We start from the raw sequence: 18,839 nt of genomic DNA on the forward strand, positions 1-18,839 counted from the left end.
GCTCTGTGGGCTGATTGCAGGCAGCAGCCCGAGGGGCAGTGCCAGCGGGCAGTGCCCGAGGCTGTGCAGAGCTGTGTCCCCCCCACCCCAGCGTGACCCCAGCTCAGATCAGCCGCTCGGTCGGGGGCATCTTGATCACGTTCCACATTTCCACTCGGGCCCCGTCCTTCTCCTGCCGGCTCGGGCTGTAGGTTCCCTGAGTCGCTCTCCTCCTCTTCATGGCAATCGCCGTGGCTGCAGCCAGTGCGAGGAGCAGGGCAGCCCCCGCAGCCCCGACTGCTCCCACCACCGAGGAGTGGCTGAGGTGCGCCCACACTCGCTGCTGTGGTAGAACAGGCAGTTACTCAGAGCTTCCACCAGGACGCAGCTGCACTTCACACCCGTCAGCCCCCAGCGCTCCCTCAGCTGCGCTGTGCTGTCCCTGTCCCGCGGAGCCCAGGGAATGCACAGGAGGCTGCGACCTTTCTGCTCCCCTGTCCCCTCCAGCACACCCAAAGTCCAGCATGTGGCAGCTCCAGCACTGGCCCAAACTCCCAGAGTCCTGCCTGTCCCTTCCCTGCACGGTACCCATGGGAATGTCTAACAGCACCAGGGCATTCAGTACTGATTGATACAAGGATTTTGATCATTCCTGACAATTCCCTGCAACACAGGGCTGTCACAGGGAGGTCACAGCTGCTGTTGCTGTTGAAGACTCTGAAAACCTCACACACCTGAGCTGAGACAGTCTGAATGTTTTTCAGCTGTTGACAAACCAGAGCAGAATACACAAACCAGCCTCGACCTTCCCAACTCCTGAGTGGGACTCAGGGAGCTGAACCTGCACAGGTGCCTCGGTCACCCTGCCTTGGAAAGCAGATTGAATGTGCCTCTCCTGCCTGGGAGAGGACAGGAGCCAGAGCCACTTCAGCTCCTGCTGAGATGAGCGACGGCAGCCCGGGGCAGGGCACGGGGGGGCAGAGGCTCCCTTGGAGCCGCTGAGTGCAGCAGCGCCAGCCCAGCCGGCCGCGATGTCCGTTCTTGGTGAGCGGCCTTAGGGGAACGGGGAGGGGCTGCATCTGCTGCTGCCAGGGCTGGAAGAGCTCCAGGTGCAGGCAGAGCTTGCAGGTGCAGGTCCTGGGCACGGCAGGGCCTAGATTAGGCGCTCTTCGGGTGGCACCTTTAGGACACTGTCCATCTCCAGCCGAGCTCCTGCCACCTCCTGCTGGCTCGGGCTGTACGTCCCCTCGGACTGGCGCCTCTTCCTTGCCGTGAGAACCATGAATATGAGAGCAATACTGAGGAGCAGCACAGAGCCACAGGCTACAGGGACAGCTACTTCAATTAGTGGGGAGGGGAAGAGAGCACCTGGAGTCCCTTTCTGTAAAAGAAATTAATGGAGAAACAATGAAACCCCAGTGGTTACAATAACTCCAATAACTGACCAAAATGGTCAGATTAGAGAGAAAAAGGTTTTTAGAAAAGCAGAAAACAGCACTTTTTCACAGCAAGACAGCCCCTTAAGATGTAAATGCCAGTTCACTCAGCGTCTACAGTGGGAGTCTTCAAAGGTGCCTTCTTATCCATATCAGACTAAAATACACAGGTGGCACTGGCAAAGTTGTCACCAGTGTTGCAAAACAAAACCAAAAAAACACACAACAGAAAAACAAAAAAACAACCAACCAACCAAAAACCCAAAAACCTTTAAAATAAATGCAGAGTAATGTGAATTTTCAGTAACCCAAAAAACTTCCCCAAGCAGGGGAATGATACTTAAAAAAAGTTCAATGATGCCTTAATGCCTGTAATGGCAAAGCAGAGAATTGATTAAGCTGTTAAACTGTGAAACAGAATTGCAGAACTTGCAGCAAGAAGGGGAAGATGTTGAAGAGGTCAGGACATGGATGTGAGATGAAGATGATAAAAAGCCCAAGTACTGAGGAGAGAATTCTGGTGGAATCAAGGATGACATGGAGGACACCAACATAACTAAAACAACTGTGGAATTTTTGTCATGAAACAAAGTTTTAAAATTACAGTAAGTTTAAAAATAAGATATTTCTTATTGCTATCAATGGTATCGGCCACCTTACAGCTAAAACCAAAATAATTCAAGCTGGATCATTTACAGTTTTTTGATGCCATTCAGTCTATGCTCATGTCACAGAGCAAAGAAGGAACATTCCCAGGGGATCTAGACGCCCTTCTGCCCTTTCCAAATGCCTGGAGTGCAGGTGGATTCCCCGAGCCTGTCCAAAGCCGAGTGCTGTGCAGGGTTAGTTCCAGAGCATGCGGGTTAGTCCTGCACCACCAGGGCCCAGCAGGGGCCCCCGGAGCTGCTGCTGTGGGAGCAGAGAGCAAAGGGAGCTCAGCTGAGCTCCACCTGTCCCTGGGAGAAACGAGCACCATCCCCAGCCCCTCCCTGCCCCACCAGGGGGGACGGAGGGAATGGAAAGAGTGAAGAAAAACAAGGGGAGCGTGATGAAAATGAATACAAGGAATCCACAGAAATGTCCTGGGACAGAGGAGATAGAGATGCCTGAAGGAGTCTGTGCATGCAAACTGGAAATGTCAGGGTGACCTTGGCACGTGCATTAGAGCCCTGGGTAACAGCAACAGCAGCAAACCCCGCCTGGCACAGAGCCCTTTCCATGCAGGATGGGTTAGTACATTCCCAGGTTACCCAAAAAGCTGCCTGTCCATGCAACAGCTTCACAGAGAAAGCACGGGTAGGGATCCCACCTCCCCCCAGGAAGGATCCCAGCCCCACCCCAAACACTTGGGTTATGCACACAGGATGGGCAGCTCAGGGACAGGACTCAGCTTTTCACACAGACTGAACCACTCTTGGCCTGACTTTATCCAACCTCCCTTCTCCAAACATCCATTTCTACTCAGATGATCTTTGCAGAGGGCAGGTGTTTAGTAACTCTTATCCAAGATAAAACACCAAATGAAATTCCACTCTCCAGGAACCTGGGTCAACTGCAGAGTTGGATTTCTGTCCAAAGAGTTGTGAAATCTATGGAGATGTGGAGAGACAGCCCCAAAAGCCATATGGCAGCACATGCAGGTACTGAGGAGCGTTTACTGCAATTATTTATGTGCTGGAGACCAATAAGCAGCAGCACTGCAGAGAAAAGAACCCACTGAGGACTGCCCAGCTGTGCTTTAGGCAGGGCAGAGCAGGAAGGGCCCAGCAGAGTGCAGGGCCAGGCAGTGCTTACGTTGATGTCGCAGCGCTCGCCGGTGAAGCTGGCGCTGCACACGCACTCGTATCTGTTCTCCGAGTCCTGGCACGTGCCCCCGTTCTGGCACGGGTTCGGGTCACACTCGTTTATGTTGATTTGACAGCTGCAAGAGAAGAGTGTATTAGAATTGTCTTATATATTCCTGTGCCATAGAACACAAGATCATCCAGTCGAAAAAAGCCTCTTTTGTTTGAAAAGCGCCCATTGCAGCTTCTCCAGGTGCTTTCTCTGGAGTCAAACTACCTGAAATTCTCCCCTGGTCACACCAACCCTCCTGTTGTGGTTTTCTACGGGACTGAGGCCAGCACGGGTCTCCAGCACAGCCCAGTGTGCTTGAAAAACCTTGGAAGCAGTTCTCACTGCAAAAACTGGTGTTGGCAGCTGGATGATCTGAAGCTTCCCTCTGCTCCAAGCAACAGCTCGTGTTCCCATTAGGAGCAGCTGTTTGACTGGCACAGGGACATGGAGGAGGGTGAAGCAGCACTTACTTCCTTCCAGTGAAGCCAGGCCTGCAGGAGCAGTTGGCTCCCCAGCTCTCGGTGATGCACCTGCCACCGTTCAAGCAGGTGAAGTTCTTGCCACACTGCTGAGGGGGGAACGGCCACCTGGGGAGAGCAAGGGACAGCCTTAAAGCACTCAGGTTCTGGGGAAGGGCAGTGTTCTGGGGCTCAGGGGCAATGGGGCCATAAACACAATGCTTGTTTCTTGGTGTTTCTAGGAAGGAGTTTGACATAAGTGAAAAAGGGAATAGTCTCAGAAATCATCTGTAACATCAGAGTATTCCCTTGGATCATGCCCTGGGAACAGATAGGAGCTCTCAGTACTCAGACAGGCCTGTTCTTGCTAATGAAAATATAGGCAGGGACAGGACACTGCTGGAACAGTACAGCCAGGCCCCAGGAAGGATAATGCCAGTACCAGGTAACTGTCCCAGCATGCAGCAGGAACAACAGGAAAATCATCCTGGATAGATCAGATAACTGAAATGCAACCATGTCAGTATTTAACTTCATGTTCCATTTGAACTGGCACAAGATGTTTTGTTTTAAATCAGCATAGGAATATGGCAGAGGGGAATCAAGTCATAGAGAAGATGGGAGTGCTAGAGGGAAATGACAACGGGCCAGAGTATGTGCCCTTCAACCAGCTCTGAAAGGTAGCATGGGAAAAACCACATCAAAAGGAAGGATCCTTATCCTGTACGAGGCTGAACCCCTGTCAGTGAGGGTTTGGACCTGGGCAGCACCTTCCAAGTCACAGCAGAATTTGGGTTCTTTGCTACAAGATGCTTGCAATGAAAAATTTTCCCGAAGTGTCCCAAAGTAAAAGTGCAGTTTATCTGGAGGCTCCCCTGCCCCTGTATGAAAGCAGCCCGGGCACTTACTCGCAGCGAGGTCCCGAGTACTGCGGGGGGCACCTGCAGGAGTACCCGTACACGCCGTCCACGCAGGTGGCCCCGTTCAGGCACTGGTGCCGCACGCAGTCGTCCACGTTGATGTCGCACCTCTTCCCGATGAAGCCGCGGAAGCACTCGCACTGGAAATCTGCCACGGCGTCCACGCAGTCCCCGTGGACGCAGGGGCTGGGCTGGCAGTCGTCGATGTTGGCCTCGCAGCGCGGCCCCGCCCAGCCCGCGCTGCAGCCGCAGCCGAAGGCGTCGAACAGGTCCTGGCAGGTGCCGCCGTTGAGGCAGGGGCTGGAGGCGCACACGTCGGCCCCGGAGCAGCCCAGGCGGACGCTGCCCGGGACGGCCCGCAAGAACTGCTCGGCCTGCGGGTACGGCTGCTGGGGCGGGAAGGGCAGGAAGAGCCCCCCGATCTGCACCCGGCCCAGGCAGCCGGTGAAATTCTCAGCCAGAACGACCGAGGCGTTGTTCTTGAGGAAGTTGAGGTTGCCGGCGCTTCCCGGCAGGGTCACGTTCACCGAGCCGTCCCAGCGGAGCAGCCACCGCGAGGAGAGCGCGGCCGGCTCCTCCATGGACACGGACACGCTGTGCCAGGCCCCGTCCGTGACCGCCTGCGGGCTCACGAAGCTCACACCCTCGATGCTGTTCCCACTCCTGATGTCAACAAGCAGGGAGGAATTCCTAATGGCTACCTGGAGGGAATCCACCTCTTCCACAGCCCGAAGCAAAACAGCATCTTCATCTCTGGTTCTGAATTCCACGTGGAGGCTGCTCAGAGTTCTGGTCACTGATGTGTTGGTGGTAAATTCAATGGCAGCATAACTATTGAACGTTGCATTAGCCAGACCTATAAATAAAGGGGGAGAGCATGAGGGATTTCAAAGACAGTTGGTGTCCTGTTTGAGCCAGACCAATGGCACACCCCTGGCAGTTCTCTCCCTAAGAACCCCTAAGCTTAGTGTGAGCAGGATTACAGGCGAGCTGCTGGCAGCCTTAAAGCTCTTCCTGTTTACAACTGCACCTCCTGTAGTAACATCCAGCTCTTAGGCAGCAATTTTTACTCCTCAGCTGTGCTCTGTCACACCCAGGGCAAGCCCACAGAGCCCAGGCTGCCTGGGCCCATGTACCTGGGCACCACTCCATGTCCTCCTTGCAGCATTTGTTTGTATTGTTTTCAACAGCACAAACTGGGAACATTGATTATAGACAGGGAATGGGCGGGGAGATTTTACACAAGCAAGAGAACAGAACTTACACACATATCCTGCCACAACGTCTGTGCAGGTGGTGCCTTCAGGACACGGGTCACTTTCACACCAGACTTTCTCTTCACAAAATTTCCCAGTGAAATTTGCTGGACAGCTGCAATGGAAATCATTCCAAGTGACAATGCATCTGCCACCATTCTGACATGGCTCAGACTGAAAAACAAAACAGGGGAATTTAGGGGCAGAGTAGTTCATCTTGAGGTCTAAGAGACTTTGGTAGAATTGTGAAGATGAGCACAGCATTTGAATCAAGAGAGGAGAGAAATGGAACAATGACTCAAGAGCACTGAGGGAAGCACAAGGGTCTCTGTACAAGAAACTCCTGAGCTCCTGCTCCCCCCTGTGCACAGCACTGACCAACAGGAATCCAGCAATTTGGCAAAGAACGAGACACAAAAGCACAGGTGAGGAACAGATTAAACAAACTGTGATGCTCCCAAGAGGCTCCCAAAGTTCTGTCCCCAGAAGGACACCCCTGACACCACAGCTGTGACAACACTTCAGAGCACCATAAGCAGGAAGGGCGAGATTGGGGGGTAAGGCCTCCCCATCAGCAAGTGTGGCACAGAGGAGAGCCAGGCTCTGATCCAAGGGCACATGGAGACAGCTCCTTCAGCCTCTGCTGTTGAAATGGCAGATTCCTGGGGAAGAGGTTGTTGTGCAACTGGAACAGGATGAAGGGAGGGGCTGGCAAGATTACAGGGTAGGGAGGGGAGTCTGGAACCCATGTGGGCTCAGTAAAGTGGAGATGGGCAGCACAAAAGCCACTGCCCAAGTTCTAAAAGCACAAAAACTACAGGGGAGCTTGAGAAAACTCAGTGTTTAAATCGTATGTAGTATACTGAGTGAGGTGGGAGCACAGAGAACCATGTGTTCTTCAATACATCAGAAACCTCCTTTTTCTGGTATCAGCAACAGTCAGACTTGTGTGTAATAACAGAACTCCAGCAAACCCTGCACACACAGAGACAAACACCACACAGCACATACCTGGCAGGTGTCATCAGAGATGCAGCCATTCACAAGGTTTCCAGTTTGAGTCCTATTGAGTTCCTGTGGCACACTGTTGTTCTCCACCTGGAAAAACTCTATCTGGTGGCTGTTGAGTTGGATGTCCTGCAAACAGCCCTTGAAGTAGCCCCCCCAGAGCTCAGCACTGTCGGGGTTCGGGTGCCCCCCAATGAACAGCTCAGAGCCAGCTCCCAGGGCTTGTGCTGGCAGCTGCCCCAGCTCCACCAGCGTGTCTGACTGCAGAGCACCAACAGAGCCTCCCTGGAAGGACAGGGCTATCAAACGTCTTCTCCCATCAACCACATTCCCTGGAAAGGTCACAGTGTCCGTAGGGGACGTCTCTATGCTCAGCTGGCCGTCCCTCAGGTACAGGGTGAGGCAGGGGCCTGTCCCATTGCAGGCCTGCAGTAACAAACCATCGGGCTTCCGGCTCCGCAGGAAAAACGAGAGGTTGAAGTCTGCCCCAAGGCTGTCAGAAAGGGCGAAAGAGGCAAAGCTGGTGGAATTCTCTAGGCCAAATGTTGCTGCTGGGCGCTCTGGAAGAGAAAAGAAACAAACTTCAGCTCAGAGATAAAGGGAATGCAGCCAGCATGGGGATGCAGCTCCTTAGGAATAGGGCAAAGGTCTCTTCTCAATGTTTTCCACATGTGCCAGGGTAATAATGCTCCTCCCCACAGGTGTGTGACACTAAGAAGAAGGTGAATATGTCCTTGCTTCCTCTGGAGGACACAAATTCAAGTATCCAAGTAGCATGAGAGTGAAACACAAGTCTAGCAGAGCCCTTGCCAATCCAGCAAATTTACTCAAGGACTTTTGAGATACAGAGTTGCTTTTAAAATTTGTAAATTTGGTAACAGCAGTACATGTCATACTTAGGGCTCAGAAGAGTTGAAAAAAGCTCCAATACTAATACAAGCCTTACAGGAGCAAAAAATGCAAATAGATATGATTTTAACTCAAAATTGTCAAAGAGCTTCCTTCAACAAAGCAGTATATTCCTATTCATCCTCAACTCAGAAGCTCAAGATCAACTTTTCACAGTAAAACAACTTCCCTGCTCCCCTGCATTCACACAGATCTGTTAAAAGGTGATGTCAGAGCCTCTGGCTCTACCAGGAATAACCTGCACCACAAAACTGACAGTCATTTGTGCAGGAGCAAATGACAGGAAAGAAAATCCACAGAGGGTTTTGCTTTATTTTTCCCCCTGGTCAAACAGAAAGTCCTGTTTTCAGAGCTGACATCCAAGCTCCTCCAGTACCTGTGGAGCTGGCAGGTGTCAATCCCATGGCACTTACCATATGAGCAAGCTGGGCCTCCATAGGGCCTGGCACAGTCACACCTGAAGGTGGCCCAGAGGTCCACACAGAGCCCTCCGTGGAAGCAGGGCTGGGACAGGCACCACTCGGTGCGGTCGCAGCCCGGCCTCGCCGGGGACGGCTCCCCCAGGGGCAGATCCGCCGGCAGCACGGCCTCAGCATCCACCCGCAGGTCCTCCAGGCAGCCCACAAAGCCTTGCTGGCTCCCTGTGTTGTTGGCCATTGGACCCTCAGCACCTCCAATATACAGATTCAGGAAGGCTTGTGGGATCACAGCAGTGCTGGGTGGGACAGGAGAGCTCTGCAGGCAGAGCCCGGCCTCACAAGAGCCGTGCCAGAGCTTCAGCTGCACCGTGCTGTGCACGACAACTTCCACTTTGTGCCACTGGCCATCGTCCACTCTGAGCCCCTTCAGGAGCAGCGGGTACCCAACACCCTCTCTCTTCAGCTCTGCGTGCAGGACGCCATCCAGGAGCTCCAGGAACAAGTACTCGGCTTCACGGCCTCGGTAAAAAATGACAGCGCTGGGCAGAGTGGTTCGGAAGCGGAGGGACACGCTGGCCCCTGCCGTGCCTCTCCTGCTCTCACTGTCCTCGGGCAGCTCAATGAGGAGATACCCTCTGGAAGCAAAGGAAAACGTTGTTGGTGTGGAGCACGTGGCATCATAGAATCCAGGCTGGCACTGGCACAGGTGGCCGTGGCTCTCAGCTCGGTACGTTGGGATGCACAAGGCCTCGTTCTGGCAGTCGTGAGTCTGGCACCCAGTGAGCTGCACAGAGCAGTTCTTCCCTCCCCATGTAATGCCATCCTGGCCAGGGGCACAGTGGCAGGAATAGTCAGCAATGCCATCCTCACACACAGCTCCATTCTTGCAGGGACCCTCCTCACACTCATTGATGTTAACAGCACATTCCACACCTGCAAAAGAGATTTAGAGATGGGATCTCACCTGGGACTGGGACACCCTCCCCTGTTCTCTCCAGGGAGCAGCTGCCAGCAAGGAGCCCCACACTCACTCATAGGCTCCTGCTCATGATGCAAGAGCAAGAAACCCAAACTTCTGTGTCCTCCCAGGTGCTATTTATTTATAGAGCTTTGGCCTGTCAGCCCAAATCCCCCCACCAACTGCTGTCCTGGCCCAATGGCCCAAGCTCAATGTGCAAAAGGTATGAAAGGACTAAAACAGCACAGACAAGGAATTTATGCTTTTTTCTTAATAGATTAGGTATGTTGAAAGGCCAGGTAGGTCTGTAGATCTGACTGGAGCATGTTCCAGGCACCAGTGTTGCAGACAGCAGTAAAATGGGAAGTTACTGGAAAGCCTCAGTTAAAAAAATCCAATTCCAAGACAACCCACCAGTTGTAAAACTCACAAACCCCAATTCATTACCAAACAGCAAACACAACATGCTCCACAGGCACTCTGCCATGCTGGCACTAAGCTGATTTCAGCTCAGCCCAGTCCTGCACAAATGAACTGGGTGAGGTCCTGCACTGCCGCTGTCTCCTGGCAGCACATGGATCCCAGTGGGGCTCAAGTAAACTACCAAATCTGGCTAATGAAAATCTGCTGTCATTTTCCTGAGCATCCCAGACTGACAGAGGAGCCCTGAACCAGTTCACTTTATCTAGCCTATAACATCGGTTTTCACTAATCTTCAGAGACAGTCCCACAGATAAACCAAGCATGGATTATCCCAATCTAATAGCATTACACCCGATCCAGCCAGCAAGCACAACGAGGGCAGCAGGAAGAAAAAGAAGGAATTCACACACAAAGGAGGGGAATCAAAACACAAAGGACATTTGTAAAGAAAAGCCACCAGACAGAATGTGCATGTCAAAGAGATTAGAGAGCTGCCTGGGCACAGAGATGAGGGGAGATGGGGCACTAGGAGCACTGGAGCTGGACTTGATATGTGATTAAAAATAAAAACAGCAAAGATACAGATTCTTGAATATTTGCAGTGATGGTTTGTCCCCTGAGCTCTGCAGACAGATGAGCAGCAGCTTCCAGCTCCAAACTGATTGTGCCAGTGTAGGGACAGAGCTCTGGGAAGCATTGAAAGAGAGATGCACTTTGCAGATGTGCCAGAGCTGTTCTGTAAGAAACAGTATCTTCAGCACAGCCCTCTTCCTCTTACTGTTGGGCTTGCTCAGCAGAGGAACAGCAGGGACAGAATTGAGATTGCAGCACAAAGCTACGAAGGAAATGTGTGGGAATAAATAGAGCATAAGGGACATCACTGGGCCTGAGGAATCCCAGTTTGGGAGAAGATGGGGTGGGTTTTCTTGGGCTCTCCAAGCTGCAGGAGGCAAGTGTGCAGTCAGATTGAAGGGGAGAGGCTGTTGAATAAGGAAAGAGGTTTGGTACAGTCCCAAATCCTAGAGATGCTGCTGTTTCAGATCAGAGTTGCTGATATTTACCAAGACAATGACGGGAAGATAACATTGGTTTGGATAACAAAAGAGAGATGCCGTGAATTTCTGCATTTCTGAGAAGGCTGGGAGGCAGGAGGGGCCCATTTTCCCATTCCACATTCCCAGCCTGAGCAGGTCTCAGCTCTCACGCAGCAGGAGCTCCTGCCTGGCTGTTCCTGCCCCCAGCCCCCCACACCAGGTGGGATTGGAGTCCCCTGGGTGGGTGCACAGCCCCAAGCTGGGGCTGATTAAACACCAGGCTTTCCCAAGGGATGCAGCTGGTTTGATTTCTTAGATTATCTGTTTGAAATGGGTGAAAAGTAGATTGCACAAGAGTTCTAAAAATCTGGCTAATGACATTTTTTTTCCTGGAAGATTTAGTAAGCAGTTATCTGGAGTTACATCGCTGCAGTTTCCAAAAGTACAGATCATTTCCTGGACATCTCTTATTGCAATCTTCTCCAAGACATGGACAGTTGTTTCTTTGCAGACCCACTGGGAAGTAGATATTAAGAAGTTGTTCAACACTAATTGTTTTTTTCTAAGAGCAGCACAGGCATCCCTCTTCAGGTTTATTTAAAAAAATAAACTGGGGTATGTGAGTCTGTTCAACAAAAACAAGTAACAAAACCAAGTTATTCTTGTAAACAAGTAGTACTTTCCTGTGTTTGCTCTAAATTTCATAGCTGAAATGTTTACTTTTATCTGAGCCATCAATAGTAAAACAACCAATCTGATTCATTACACCATTAGGAGACTTTCAAAGGTTTAATGAGTTCCTTATCTAGTTAAAGACTAACAATAGCAAAGCAGTGGAACTTGTTATCTGACAATCAGACAAGTGGTATCTAAAAGGCTGCTATCTGGAGTCAAGGATTTCAAACATTCCCCTAATCCAGCTGTGTCTGAGGTAACAGCCCCAAGCCACCAACCCACAGGGACCGGGTCAGAAACACTCAGAAGTGGCTGAGTTTTCACAGCCTCCAGAATATTCAAATATTCAAATACAAATCCTTCCCCACGTTCGGGCTGTTACCGCTGTGGTGGGAACAGTTCTGTTTTGTAGATGCAAGTGGGATTAAATCCACACAGTTCAGCACTGCCTGAATGGAGGGAATGATTTACTGGCTGCTATTAATAAGCAAAGAGTCATTGTATACAGTCTAAGAATCATATACGTCAACAGATACATAAAATGTTAAAAGAATAAGCACAAATGAAGTGAAATATTCTAATTTAGCTGTCAGATATCAAAAAACCTTGAAGGACAAGGTCTATTCCTTGAAACACGGGAGTTCAGCAGGGCTGCCCGGCCAGCACCGCCTTGCCCTCTCCGTAAGGCATTTGAATTCCTAACCACCTTTCCCTGCTGCATCCTAATTAGGGATTGTATTATGATTATCAAAAGGAAAAAGGAGGGGAGGGAGAGGGGGTAGGCAGAGCATTAGCCGCCACAAACGGACCCCGACACAATGATATTTGCACAATTGCTGCCATTTCCATGGCAACCCCTGCTCTGCCGCTCGGGGCGCGGAGCGGGAGGAGCTGCGGAGGGCTCTGACCACCGAAGGGCTCGTCCTGAGCCACAGCCACAAACCCACTCTCCACAAGGCAGCTTTCAATCAATACTGAAAATGGAAACTGCAAAACATCGGTAAAAGCAAAACCAGCGTTTCCCAGAAGTAGCCGGGAGGCACCTCTGTGTCTGCAGAGCTCACCCGGAGGTGAGGGGCACAGAGCCGGCGCCTCGGGGGCTCTGACGCTGCCCCACAAGGCACAACTGCAGCACGGCGACTGTGGAGCTGCCAGGAAGACCCGTGCAACAAAGAAATTCCTCGCCTTAAAGTTTCCAAAGCAAAACTTTAGGTCTCTTCAAAATAAAAACATTCTTCCTTTCTAATCAATTCTGGTTCCTCCTGATGCCCCCAGGCAGCACGCAGCACATAGCCAGGCCCCTGCCCTGGGCAGGCACACACACACCAGCAGGACACACTGCAAGCACCGTACACATCTCATTACCTGCCAGCAGAACAATTCCCCTCAGGATCACGCCAATCAGCACAGATTTCATGGCCGACTCCTTGTGGACATTGGTGACAGTAAAGGGAAAAAAATGGGGGTGAAGGGGGGGAGTGATGACAAAAAAGGCCGGGCTGGCAGGGCCGTGTGTGCAGGCGCTGGCTGGTGCCAGTCCCACGAGAAGGGATTGGAGCGGGGGAGCAGAGCCCTGCCCTGCCCAGGTCTAATCCAGCCCGGCTCTGACCCTCCCAGCTGGCCCCTGTCCGTGCTGACACCAGGAATGTGTGCTCCAGCATATTGCTGCTCCCTGCCTCCTGCAGTGCCCAGCAGTGCCCACAGCCTCAGCTCAGCAGGGCACAGCCAGGAGACAATCCCCTGCCCCTGCTGCACTCCAGGTGAGCTGCCAGAGTCCCTGAATGAGGCCAAAATGTTCTTTTCATAGGCTAAGCCAAAACGCTGCATTTCCACCATTGTGCAATACCTAAACCATAGGAACAAGGGGAGTTCCAAATGCAGAGTGAACCCGGGCCCTGCTGCACATTCATTAGTGAGGGAATAATCAGGGTCCATCAGGCAGTTTTCCTTCTCCCTGTTCCCTGTTCCAGTGATCTGTGAGCACAGACATTTCCACTCTGCTGTATTCACTAAGAAAAGTCTCAGGTTTTAATGACCATGGTCTGTTTCCCTGAAGTCAAACTGGATGGAAAGAAATTCCCTGCATTATGCTGAATGTACGGGTTCAGACACAGCAGTACACAATCAAAACTCTCTCTTTCCTCATTAGCCACCTTACTAAATTGGCTGCTGCAGTCTCCTTTTTCCTCTGTGGTTCTGGGGTTTGTTTTTATTTTGTTTTTTAATATAGCTACTTTCATATTACAAAATTTCTGGAGGCAGAGTTGTATTTTTGCGTTGTAAGGACCCAGAGAACTTTCTTATTTCTGTGAAGAAATGTTATCTGAGAGCCTTTCCCCAAACTTGGAGTCTCTGTATCAATGTCAGGTCCAAGCAAACAAAGCCTCCCACATGTCACTGTCTGGAATCTGCATGAGCAGTATCACTAAGATATTTTAAAAAGCGTTCCAACAACTCCCTTTCACTTCTGTAATTTTACTCAATCCAAACATGCCAGTCACTTTTACAGATACTTGAAGTGGGAGGGATATGGTGAGTGTTTGTTTGGAGTCAAAACTTCTCGGACAGCCACAGACCTGTGCACACACAGACCTATCCCAGCACAGATTTGGAACATAATCTCTGTTAGCTACTCTGACCCTTCTGTTATTGCTCAGGAGAAAACAAACAGGCAGTTGTGCACATTCAGCCACTACTGCAACAATAAAGTGTAACAACTGTGAAGACTACAGAACATTCAATGTCTTCCAAAAGATGCCTGTTTTGGTTTATGCACCCACACATTTGTCTCCACATACACACACAGAGTCTACCTGGACACTACTGCCTGGAAATCCATCACACCCCACTGCACTCAGCACAGATTCTGCTCTCACCTGGCACCAGGCACAAGCAGGCTCTGGACTGCAGCACTCACAGCCTTCTGATCAGATGACAGGGAAGTCAAAAGGTCTGATTAACATGGAGCTGTGATCCAGCAGGGAGAAGAAATGTGGAGCGGAAGGGAAGGGAAGGGGGGGAGCCTCACCAAGTGCTCCTGGCTCCCTTCAGCTATATTTACCAAAAGGGATTTGGTTGAAGGTGGAACAGGCCTCTAATCTCTTTACTATCTTAACCTTTTAGCTGCCCTTGCTCTAGAGGTGCCGTCTCTAAAACAAATCTGACTTAAGAAATACCTGCACAAAAAAATTACATCTATCCAAAGGTGGTTAGAAGGAAGAAGCATCTCCCATTTATTTCCCGACCCATGACCCAGGAATTCAAGCCCATTTGATCTGGGCTGGCGCCCTTACAGAGTCACCATTTATAGCTGCTGCACAGAAGGTTTCTATTTCTTCAAGGAGACAGACATTATGGCTGAACAAAGTGAGATGGTCAATAAGCTCTCCAATTATACCGGGACACATTCACACCACATCACCTTCTGATTCCTCATGAAAGTACAAGTGTTCCTCAGCCACGTGCAGAAGAGCTCAGAATGTTCCCATGATCACAAGGTGCCAGTGCCCGGGGCTGGGTGGCTGCGATGGCAGGGGCTGCCCGGTGCCACAGTGCCTGCTGCAGGACACAGCCTCCTCTGCCTGAGCACAGCTACTGAGTGCCCTCAGTAGCTCCACTGGGGGCACTCAGGACGTTTAAAAGTTTTTAAAGAGTGAATGATCCAAACTTCAGTGATAACATTTTTGCAGGTTAAAATCAGTGCCCATGTCAAATGAAGGTACCTGTCTTTTTCTCATCCTGGCCTAACCTATTGCCTAATAAGTACCTGATGGACTGAAACCATTTCTGAAAAAAAATTAATTCAGAATTCATTTTGTTGGATTTCTTTTCCCCCTAAAAGACAGACCTTTCCTAATATGCTTTGTCTCTTGACCACAGTTGCCATCATTTCCAAGAGCATGCAAGATTCCCTCTCCTTTGCACTTCATTTAGTACCCACGAAATCTTTTGATTTGCATTTCCTGTATCCCCTCAGGGTACCTATATCCTCTGCTAAAGCACAAACCATGTGCTGAACAGACTCTTCAGGACCCGTTATTTTGTTCTCACAGGAATCAGGCACCACTTTTGCAACAACTGCATTTCAGAGAGAAGGTTCATCTGCCTGCACTACACTGAGAGAGCACTGAAGCAGTTAATTTGCAAAGAAGCAATTTCTCTTGACTTGCATTGTTATCCCAACACTCCCCAAATTCCTCAGACTGAAGAAGCAAACACACAGAAGGAACCCCTGCCGCCCCAAGAAAGCATTCCTCATCAGAGTAGCAAGTTCACTTTAATCAGTGGAGGCAGCTTAAACCCAAGTTCATGGCAGATCTAAGCTGCCACAGAAATGGGTTTTGAAGAGAAACATTATGGGAAGCTTCACAAAGTTGTTCTGTGATCCTAATATGAAGTAATAAGCTGTTTACCCAGCATGACTGTACTGGGATTAATTGACAAAGGAGGGGAGATTAATTGCTATTATTTCCCTGTCAGCTTCACTCCTCCACACACACTCAGTGATCTCACAGACTGCTCCCAGCCTTTTGCTGGGTTGATGTGTCAGAACTACCTCAGCTGAGACAAAGTCCTTTACCAAAAGTCATATCCAGAAGAGCAACCTGCTTCTAATCCCCTTCAAGTACTAATGAACCCAAATTTGATGCAACAGAATGAACTCTAGCACTCCTTTGCCCATCAGCCCATGTTTCTGTCAGCTTTTCTGCCCATGAGCACACTAAGAATTGGAAAGGATTAAACAGATTTGCAGTTTGGCAAAGTACAATGAAATTCTGAGCTCTGTGTGGGTGCTGGGGCACTGCAGGAGGAAAAGAGAACAGGGCACAGATGTGAGTGGGAATTCTGACAAGAAGGATAAACTTTAAACCATCTCTTTGGACAAGATCTCAGTTCAGAGTACAGCATTGTAACTGCCTCAGAAAGCAGCAATAACAAGCTTAGATAAAAGCTCATTTTCAAAGGCGTCATCTACAAAAGCAAATTTTTCTTGATCTGGCCTAAATTAGCAAATGAGATAGGTCAGAAAACCCCACAAATAATTCAGCCCAGTTACAGAAGGTGTTAACTAGAAGCTGATTTTACATTCTGGGAATGAAAGTAATAGGTCTTCCGAGGAAAGAGCTGGGCAGAATTAAACCAACACAGCTCAACCGCTGCAACCACAGAAGGAAAACAGAAAATGTTCCCTTGCCATAAAGGCCTGAGAGGCCTCTGGAATGTTGTTACCTGCTGTTGCAACTTAAGGGACAAGGTTTTCTTCTGGCTTCAAGTGTTTCTTTTTCCCACGAGATGGCAGCCTGGTAACACTGTGGAGAAGTTACCCTCATCTAAAATCCAGAAATCCAGGATTGTGCTGGGATCACGTTTCTTATAAACTACTCTGATGTTAAATTGCTCAACACATGTGGAATTTAAAGATGAAGAAGACTGAGAATGAACATTTAAAAGAAAGATGAGGTTTAGTACCAGTTGGCAGAGGACCTTCCCAACAGGACTAACATTCACCATCTCACAGATTCTCAACCACAAACTGAACCCTTAGGGTCAGGCAGGGCATGTGGGGAAGAATCCAGACTCCTCATTCCCTTGTAAACAGAGAGGGCTTCCTTTGCTCACATCACAAGGACCTTTTGACCTCCTAACATAGCAGATCACTGCTTTCAGCCAAAGATGGCTGGCTCTTATCATCCCAGGGTGTTAGTCAATGGAGATGTTTTACAGATGCTTATGTGCTGGTTACAGCCAGTACAATCTGTGGCACATAGAACGTTAAACATCCCTTCTTTTATTTAAAGGCTGGTTTTCTATATATTTCCTGCACATATAGAGACCCCCACAGTTCTCCCAGGTAACTTTCACTCCAGGATTCAGATGCCCTGGATACCCAGCTCGGTGCTGCCCTCTCACCCTGGAATGCTGCAGCCAGGCAGCAGTGCAGCAGCTCAGCATTAGCCAAGCAGGAGGCTCTGATTCCAGGCACCCCTTCCCCAGGTTACCTGCATAACCAGGTGGGCACTGACACAGGAAGCCATTCACCAGGTCCTGGCAGAGCCCTCCGTTCTGGCAGGGCTGGGACTCACACTCATCAATGTTGGTGAAGCAGGTGTCCCCTGGAGAGTGAAAACACAAACACACCTCAGAAGTGCACTTGTGCAGCACTGAAAAAAAATGACAAGTGCAGTCTTAAGTTTTGCACTTCTTTTCTTTAATCTAAAAATGGAAAAGAATTCTTTGAAGTCTAGCATGTCTCTGCAGGCACTGGCCCACAAACACCAGCATGGAACAATGGGGACCAATGAAGTATGAAATGATTCTCCAGTCTCAAACACTGGCAAGATCAGAACTTCTGAACCATTCCCATCTGTGCAACAGTGGACCAAACACTCATATTTCTCTCATAAAATAATAAAGTATTATTGTTTATGCCTTCTCACTAGGGAATTTCCCTAGCTGTTAAATTCAGCCTTTTACACATGTCTCCAATCCATGGAAAGGGTGATATTTCAGTGGAACATCCACAGAGCTTCTAGTTCCAAGAGCTCCATACCAAGAAACTCCTCTTGTCCCACTCTGATTATACAGTTGCTGCCATGAGAGTAGTCTCACCAAGAAAACACCCACAATAGTAATCTGTGACTCCAGGGAGTTAGCTTCCTCTGATGAGGAATTTCAGAGATACCCCTAAGGAAGAATCCTGCCATATGCACGAGAGACTGTCAAAGGGAAATCACCCTGGCACCTGCATAGCCAGAGGGCATCCATGGCAGCATGGGGAAGTGCACAGGCTGCTGCCTCAGCCTGGAGACAATCTTGGACAAGGAATGACATTCAGCTGTCTGTAATGGAAGCAGAAGCACATTCCTGATGCATCAGCCCCTCTGAAGTACAGTCCTTAAGAGATTTCTGTCGCAGAGATAACATTGCCCATCCCCTCAAAGAGCAGCCCCAGCCCGTGCAGACAGGATGGACATTTGCTGTGCAGCTCACCTGTAAAGCCTGGCTGGCACTGGCACAGGAAGCCAGCTGCCTGGCTGTAGCTGAAGTTGCTGGGGAAGTGGGGCTGTGTCCCGTAGTGGGCTGGGTTGGAGCGCTGCAGGCACAGGCCACCGTTGTGGCAGGGCTCTGTCACACACTCATCCACATCCTCCTCACAGTGCTGCCCAGTGTAACCTGCCACGAGACACTGCTGTCAGCACCTGCACAGCTTCACTGCAGCTCAGCTCCCAATTGCTGTGCCTCAATCAAAGGAGGGAACATGACCCCCAAATCTCATCTAGCAGAGAGTCCCTGGGCCCTTCAATTTCTCCACTAGGTCAAATACAGGAACCAAAATCATCAATTTACAGGAAAGTATCACCTCATGATGGAAAATGTCAGAAAATGGAAAGAAAACTTTATGGTTGGGAATCAGGGTGATTTTTGCAGGTCAGCTGGATTTTGGGATGACCTGTAAAGGGCAGCAGTGCAGCACCACTGTTCCAGACAATGAAAACCCACAAGGGGCCGTGCAGTATGGTCATTAATT

The 18,839-nt window shown here is 50.0% G+C and overlaps 1 protein-coding gene across 1 annotated transcript in view; it reads right to left on the reverse strand.

Moving 5' to 3' along the window:
- Nucleotides 1-201: 201 nt before the first annotated feature.
- CRB2 (crumbs cell polarity complex component 2) overlaps nucleotides 202-18,839 on the reverse strand; it is a 30,708-nt gene continuing 12,070 nt past the window's right edge. The window contains exons 5-13 of the mRNA XM_058818276.1: nucleotides 18,302-18,484; nucleotides 17,311-17,424; nucleotides 8,216-9,154; nucleotides 6,897-7,453; nucleotides 5,894-6,059; nucleotides 4,618-5,485; nucleotides 3,722-3,838; nucleotides 3,210-3,336; nucleotides 202-1,360 (exon numbers count right to left, since the gene is read on the reverse strand). Of these exons, the coding sequence (XP_058674259.1) occupies nucleotides 1,133-1,360; nucleotides 3,210-3,336; nucleotides 3,722-3,838; nucleotides 4,618-5,485; nucleotides 5,894-6,059; nucleotides 6,897-7,453; nucleotides 8,216-9,154; nucleotides 17,311-17,424; nucleotides 18,302-18,484 (3,299 nt within the window). The 3' untranslated portion in view covers nucleotides 202-1,132. The remainder of the gene's footprint in view (nucleotides 1,361-3,209; nucleotides 3,337-3,721; nucleotides 3,839-4,617; nucleotides 5,486-5,893; nucleotides 6,060-6,896; nucleotides 7,454-8,215; nucleotides 9,155-17,310; nucleotides 17,425-18,301; nucleotides 18,485-18,839) is intronic.

Source organism: Ammospiza caudacuta, chromosome 21, assembly GCF_027887145.1.
Source record: "Ammospiza caudacuta isolate bAmmCau1 chromosome 21, bAmmCau1.pri, whole genome shotgun sequence".
Taxonomy (NCBI): Eukaryota; Metazoa; Chordata; class Aves; order Passeriformes; family Passerellidae; genus Ammospiza; species Ammospiza caudacuta.